General features: G+C 43.3%; 1 protein-coding gene across 1 annotated transcript in view; it reads left to right on the top strand.

Annotated features, from left to right (window-relative positions):
• Positions 1–3,328: 3,328 nt before the first annotated feature.
• Cct4 (chaperonin containing TCP1 subunit 4) overlaps positions 3,329–7,282 on the top strand; it is a gene marked incomplete at its 3' end in the record, with an annotated part of 7,878 nt that continues 3,924 nt past the window's right edge. Inside the window, exons 1-2 of the mRNA XM_031342305.1 lie at positions 3,329–3,616; positions 6,247–6,299. Of these exons, the coding sequence (XP_031198165.1) occupies positions 3,490–3,616; positions 6,247–6,299 (180 nt within the window). The remainder of the gene's footprint in view (positions 3,617–6,246; positions 6,300–7,282) is intronic.

Below are 7,282 nucleotides of genomic sequence, written 5' to 3'. Positions count from 1 at the left end.
GAACAACATGCTACCCACTAAGCAGATACTTGTAAATCTCCCACCCAGAATGCCATGACCAAATTACTCCTTATTGTCATGGAACCCACAGGAAAAGTTATCTTGTAGTTTTTAATTTCTTAAGTTTTTGTTACAGCCACTGGATGTAGGTGCTGGAACTTGAACCCATGTGCTCTGAAAGAGCAGTAAACACACTTAAGTCCTAAGCCATCTCTCCAGCCAGGCCCCATTTCTTAGCTTTAGCGTGAATACTCACCTTGACATATTTTTGCTGATAGACTTTTGGCACCTGCTCTTTCTTAATTACTTTAAATTCAAAATAATTCTTATGCCAAAGTGGCTTTCGGGTGGTACTATACTCTGCCAAGTACCACTGGACAGAGGACCTCGGCCTAGCCTACCTCAATTCCAAATCACTGGGTTGATCAATAAAAGAAATTCATTTTTCTGCCACCAGGGGCTGCTATTGCCATAGCTGCAGCTGCATGTTGGCCCCAGCTGCAGTTTAGAATGCTTTTCAAACAAAAGGCTCAAAATACAGTTATCTTTTATTAAATTTCAAATCACAGGTTTTATAAATAACAAACCTGGGAAAACACTAAGAGAATGTTCTAATGCGGCAACAAGGAAAAGACCCGAAGATCAGCCCCAAGGGAGACCGACATCTGACAAGCAGCTTTCCTTCCTTCCACACAGGTTTCCGTCTAATCATGTCTAACCAGCAAATGGTTCCAGGCAGGAAGTAATATTATTATAAACATTAAAAATGTAAACTGGGCCAGGTGGTAGTGGCGCACACCCAGCGATTCCTTTTGAGTGTTTTGCCTTTATGTATGCATGTATACTATATATGTACAGTACCTGTGGAGGTCAGAAGAGGGTGTGGGATCCTTTGGAGCTGGGTTATGGGAGGCTGTGATCCATCTATGTTGGTTGGGTGCTGGGAATCCAACCTGGGTCTTTTGTGAGAGCAACAAGTGCTCTAAACTGTGTTCTAAAGTGTCCATCTTTCTAGCTCCCAGTTTGTTTGTTTTAACCCTTGAGTGTGGGGGGAGCAGGGGTGTAAAAGGCATGCACTACCAACTGCTCAGCTTTAGATAGAACTTTTCAACAAAGAGAGATAAATAAAACAAGTCTTACATGACATAGAAGGCTTCAGGAGAAAATGAGCCAAAAAAACCAAAAAAACAAAAAAAAAACGTTTGAGCCAGACAATCATATGTTGATGAGACAAATACCAAAGTGACTTATGACAAAGGGGCTTGAGCTAACTAGCCTCCCCCCTTTGGTAAGAACATAGATGGTTTAAGGTCCTGTTTTGCCGTGAAAGCAATTCAGCTTACCATACAAGAAACAAAAGCAGGTGCTAAATCGTGAAAGCCTCCAATCAGTTATTTTCAGCATGCCTCTTAATTTTTCTGTCCCCTGATTTCTTCTCTTTCATGCCTAAGTCTGAACAGGTAACCACTTCAGTGAATGTCAGCAACAGATGGGCCATGGAGGAAATGTCAACAGAGACAAGAAAGCAAACTATGCAGATAGTCCACCCAGGCTGTTCAGCCATGGAACCATAGAAAAATCCAACTACTACAGAAAAAAAGAATTCCCTGAAGCATCAGTGCATGGGGTTCTGTCCCTGGGTGAGCAGAGAACTCAGATTCCCAGCAAATAGCAGAGATTGGCTTGTACCGCTTTCATTCAGCTTTCCTGTCCCCAGGGAGAAGCATGTCTTCATGCAGGCACAGTGAAGGTCCCTTTCAGATGGTAGTTTTGTCTCCTGCTTTTAGAGGCAGGAGAAGTCATAGTACTTGCGTTAGTTACTTCTCTGTTGCTGTGATAAAACACTATGACCATGCCGGGTGGTGGTGGCACAGACCTTTAATCCCAGATTTTGGGAGGTAGAGGTAGGGGGATCACTGTGAGTTTGAGGTCAGCCTGGTTTACAGGGAGTTCCAGGACAGTCAAAGGTACACAGAGAAACCTTATAACAAAAGCAAAAACAGACAAACACGCCATGAGGAAGGCAGTTTATAGAGGGAAGGGATTTTTTGGGTTTATGGTTCCACGTCTCCGAGAGCACTGGCACAGCAGGGAAGCTTGGCAACAGGTAGGCATGGAGAAGGGACAGCTCACATCTCAAATTGTGAACAGGGAGCAGAGCACAAACTGGGACTGGCTGACAGCTTTTGAAATAAACTCCGCCCCCAGTGATATACTTACTCCAGCAAGGCTACACCTCCTAAGCTTCTCCAATCAGAGCTCCCCTCTGGGGACTAAGTATTTGAATGTCTGAAACTAGGGGAGACATCTCAAACCACCACAGTACCAGTGCCTGTTCTCTTTATATAAGTCAGCTGTCTCAACAACCATAGAATTGTTATGTGCTGCGAGGGAGGGGTAAACTGGTCTTTGAAGATGTGGCCCCCAGGGGGAGGTTTGGAAAATTCATCTTAGCCTTAATACCATGAGTGCATGTAAATACTCCTCATGATCACAGGACTAAGTCCATGAAACAATTGTCCCTTCACCTACTGCAGGCATCTGGCACCTTATGGGCTCTCAATTATTAACTGCGAGCTATTACTGAATGCGTATTACCTATATAAACTTCCCTAGTCAGAGATAGTGGTTATAGAAACCTTAGAAGTTTACCTAAAGACAGAGTCCTGGCTCTGTACTGGTCTCCACTGCCAGTTCAGTTGACCTTGGGCTTTAGCTTCATCATCCACGAAATCAAGCGGATGACACCTATTTCATGGGATTATGAGGAGGATTAGGGAAGGTGAAGGGTGTAAAGACTTCACACTTTGTTCAGCAGATAACCACTAATCAGTTATTAGAATGTTTATGTTCCCTTAGAGGCAATGGCTATGTTTATAGAAGAGGTCTTAACTAGAAGGCAGACTGGATTTGACCGGCAGTCACCACTCCACAAACATTAAGATTCTGTGCCATTTGACTAGTGTATTTAAATTCCTAGGCAGTCAAAATATATACAAAAGGGAGGAAACTATTCCTGGCAAATCTCTCCTCCAACACCTTTACAAAGTGAATAAACTAGGAATAGAATTTAGAATGTAGATATAGATGTCTGTAAAAAAAAAATAAATAAATAAAGCCGGCTGCGCCACACCCACTCCGGAACAAAGCCAGAGCTGTCACAGCGGGCGGCTCCGGTCCTCGTAGAATAGTCCCAGCCACGCCCACAAAACCTCTCGCTCCACCTCAGCGCCCAGGCCCAGGCCGGGAGACAATCCGCAGGCTGAATCTCCGCGCGCAAGCTGCGCACCGGCGCGCGGCAGACAGCCCCTGACGTCACAGCTGCGCCGGCTCTCCCGCAGGCCCCCTCCTCGGCTTCCGCCTTCCCTCCCGGCGTCGCTTTCTGGAAGGTTCGTGGAGGAGGCGGCCCGAGAGACCGTTACTCCACAGCAAGCCGGAATCCGTGTCCATCGGTCCTCCTGAACCCGCGCAGACGCCATCGAGGTCGCCATGCCGGAGAACGTAGCTTCCCGAAGCGGCGCGCCCGCCGCGGGGCCCGGCAGCCGCGGGAAAGGCGCCTACCAGGACCGCGACAAGCCGGCCCAGATCCGCTTCAGCAATATTTCCGCAGCCAAAGGTATCACCCTCTCGCCGGCCGGCCTGCGGCGGTGCGGCCCCACCTCTCACTATGACCTTGGCCCTGGGTGGGTTGTGTTCCTTCAAGGTGGTCTCATTGGCAGCTTCCTACTAAGCCCTCCGAGCATGGAGGCCTCGGACACGCCCCATTGTGGGACGCGGTGCTCCTTAGTTCATCTCCTGTAGGCATGGGCGGTGTAGATCACATTGGTGCAGACTACCCGTGTAAAATACTGAAAGCAATCAATGATCCTTGAGATCTTACTCTTCAGAACTAAAGCTTGCCTGTTTATTAAACCTAGTGGTAGACGGCACAGTATTTTTTTTTTAAGCCCAAGTTAAATGAACTTACTTTGGCTCGGTAGTACTCGACGGATAGTATAAATTCCATTGAACTGGCAGGTGGGGAACATAAGGTTGTGAAGCACTTGATGAAACTTAGACAGGCCTGAGTTTTATTTTCTGCATATGTTATTTCATGCTTCTAACCTCTAAACCTTACTGTCAATTCGGGGGAGATAAACAGCTGCTTTCTGTAATTGTGAGCCTTTAGAGAAACCGAACTGAAAAAGAAAGAAAATATGGAAGGAGCATTAAGAACAAAGCCTTAGAGATATTACCAGTGTTTATTTGGGTTGGAGGAAAAGCTGCATGACTTGAGAAGTGGACAGGCATGATGTCGTATCTTTTGAAGGTCCTAGGATCCAGGAATCAGTGGCTTTATTTTCAGTGCAGTAAGTTGGTGAGGTAACAGTTTATTTGCAGGGCTGCTGTGAAAGTGTATGAAGTAAACCTTGCAAGGGTTCCTGTCACCAGCCCAGGTGACTGGAATGTGTTGGTGCTCTAAGGTGAGAGTGCAGGGTGGGCCTTAAGGAATTGGAGAAGCCAAGTTGACCTGGTGGTCGATGTGAGTAAGAGTCTTTTGGAAGTTTAGAGTGATAGCTGACACCTGGAAGTTTATTAAGTTTATTAATTATGTATGTGGTGGTGGAGTCATTGGGATGTTGAAAGATCAATTCTAGGATCATTTGAGTGGCCAAGAGAGTGTACACTATATTAAGAAATGAGTTTACTTCAGGCAGCCATCTTAGCTAGGGTTTCCATTGTGAAAACACAGGTTACATGGATTTATTAATGTAGTATGTGTATGTGGGTGTTTTGTCTGTATGTATATTTGCACACCAGAAGGCATTGGATCCCATAGGACTGTGATTATACATGGTTGTGGGTGCTGGGAATTGAACTCAGGACCTCTGGAAGAGCAGCCATCTCTTACCCATCCGCTGAGCCTCTCCTCCAGCCCCTCAAACTGCTTTCTTAGGAACCCAAGACCACCAGCCCAGGCATGGACGCACCCACAAAAGACTGAGCCCTTCCCCCTCAATCTGTAATTAAGAACATGCCCTACGGGCTTGCCTACAACTCGGTCTTTTTTTGTTTGTTTTGAGACAGTGTTACTAGGTCTTTTTTGTTTGTTTTGAGACGGTGTTTCTCTGTATAGCCCTGGCTATCCTGGAGCTCACTCTGTAGATCAGGCTGGCCTCTAACTCAGAAATCCGCCTGCCTCTGCCTCTGCCTCCCAAGTGCTGGGATTAAAGCTGTGCGCCACCACTGCCCTTCTATAACTCAGTCTTAATTGAACTTGTTCTTAATTTGAGACCATCACCTCTGAGATGACTTTGGCTTGGGTCAAGGTGACATAAACTGTCCAGAACAGTTATTTTTCAAAGCAAGGGTGCACAAAAATTAAAACAGGACAGAAGGAGCCATGCACTTAGGCAGGATTGGTTACCCAAATTGCCTGTAAAGCTATCTAGTTACTAAAAGAGCAAAGGGCAAACTAGTTTTTCCAAGTCAAAACAAAACCTTAGGAAGTGAGAACGTCTTCTTCCAGATACAGCTTGAGTTAAGTTCATTTAGGAGTTCTCCATCCTCTCTCAAAGACAATATTACTTGCTAATGGTGAGGAAAATTTCACAGACAGAAAATACTGGTAGCTCTGTGTATATCATTTGTCACTAGCTTGTGTTATGGATTAACCATCTAGAGATGTAGAGTCTAAAATACTGTAACTTTTTAGTAGTAAATATCTTGAAATAGGTCCACTAACATCTGAATCTTTGATAATGACTGCTAGACCAAAGTTATGACATACATTATTAATGTTATACAAGATATTTTCTGTTAAATTATTCTTTATCTGATATGTCTAAAAGCATATGTTAGTTAAGGGATAAAGAAGAATTATATGACTATGTGTCCCACGTATGTTTTCTCAGCTGATTGTTTTTGTTGGGGAGAGAAAAAGCTAATGAATGAGTTGTATACTACATTAGGATGTTTAGCTCTTTCACTGGTGCTTGTACTGTTAAGGAATAGAGGAAATAAAACTAAGAACTTAAGACTAGATTGTGCCCATTTTGATTCTCACGGGAGTATTGAAAATTTGTTCTATGTAGACATAGCACATGTGAAGTATTCTAGTGTCTATTAGGGTTATTAGGCATGAAGTTGTAGAGGCATAATAAGCTACTATATACCATATCCTAATAAGGACAAGTTTGAAACAAAACACTTGGCTTTTTTTAAGTCTTGGTTTAATATGTGACTTTCTGTTTTCTATTTTAACAGCGGTTGCTGATGCTATTAGAACAAGCCTTGGACCTAAAGGAATGGACAAAATGGTAAAATAAAAAAATTAAATAATTCATTACTTATTGAGAGCTTATGTTTAATACTTGCCTAGGATGGAAGAAGGCCCTAAGTTGGAACCTTTTTATGTACTACTACCTCTTCTCTTTGAATCCCTCCAAAAGTCTTATAGTTCACCAAAAGGAGAGATTACTTAGGCAGTATTTAACTATATATTTTAATGCCTTTTGGGTTGTTTGTTTGTTTGTTTTTGAGTCAGTCCAAATTAACTGAGACTATCTTTTGCTTCTCCTTGAAGTACTAGGATCACAGACTTGTGCTAGCATGTTTGGTTGGTTGGTTCTATTTATTTTGAAACCTGAGCCTAATCTTTGTGTCTCAGCCTCTGGAATGCTAGGATTACAAGTGTGAGACACTGTACCCAGTTCAACTTTTTAAACTTTCTTCCTTAATTGACTGGCAGCATAAAACAGATATGTATCCTCAAATTGAGAGCTAGTTAGCAACCAAAAAATATGACAAACCAATATGGCTAGCCAAGGAATTTGAGGGATCTGAACTAAGGTCATCATGCTTGAACTTTATTAAATGAGCTTCACCTCTAGACTACTTTACATACCCTGAGCAGGGGCCAGAGAGATGGACACATACTGCTCTTACAGAGGACCCATTCTGTGCTGCCATCACTGAATACAGAGGATCTGACACTCTTGGTCTCTGAACACTGCTCAAATATGTATACATACACACTTAAGTGTAATAGAGCAACCGGGGCAGAGCCAGTTACTTCTGTAAAGTTGAGTTGATCTGAATGCTCTTATATTGTTTTACTAAGGAAAGGAATTTTGAGCTAAGCAATATACGTATATAAACTAACTTGTATGTAATAGTAAATGGAATAGAGCTAGGAGAATATTGCATTAAAGTTTTAAAAAACAAACTTTCCAGATTCAAGATGGAAAAGGCGATGTGACCATTACAAATGATGGTGCCACCATTCTGAAACAAATGCAGG

This window comes from Mastomys coucha, unplaced genomic scaffold, assembly GCF_008632895.1.
Source record: "Mastomys coucha isolate ucsf_1 unplaced genomic scaffold, UCSF_Mcou_1 pScaffold22, whole genome shotgun sequence".
Taxonomy (NCBI): Eukaryota; Metazoa; Chordata; class Mammalia; order Rodentia; family Muridae; genus Mastomys; species Mastomys coucha.
The sequence above is the reverse complement of the archived record's forward strand: the minus strand, read 5'-3'. Positions and strand labels throughout refer to the sequence as shown.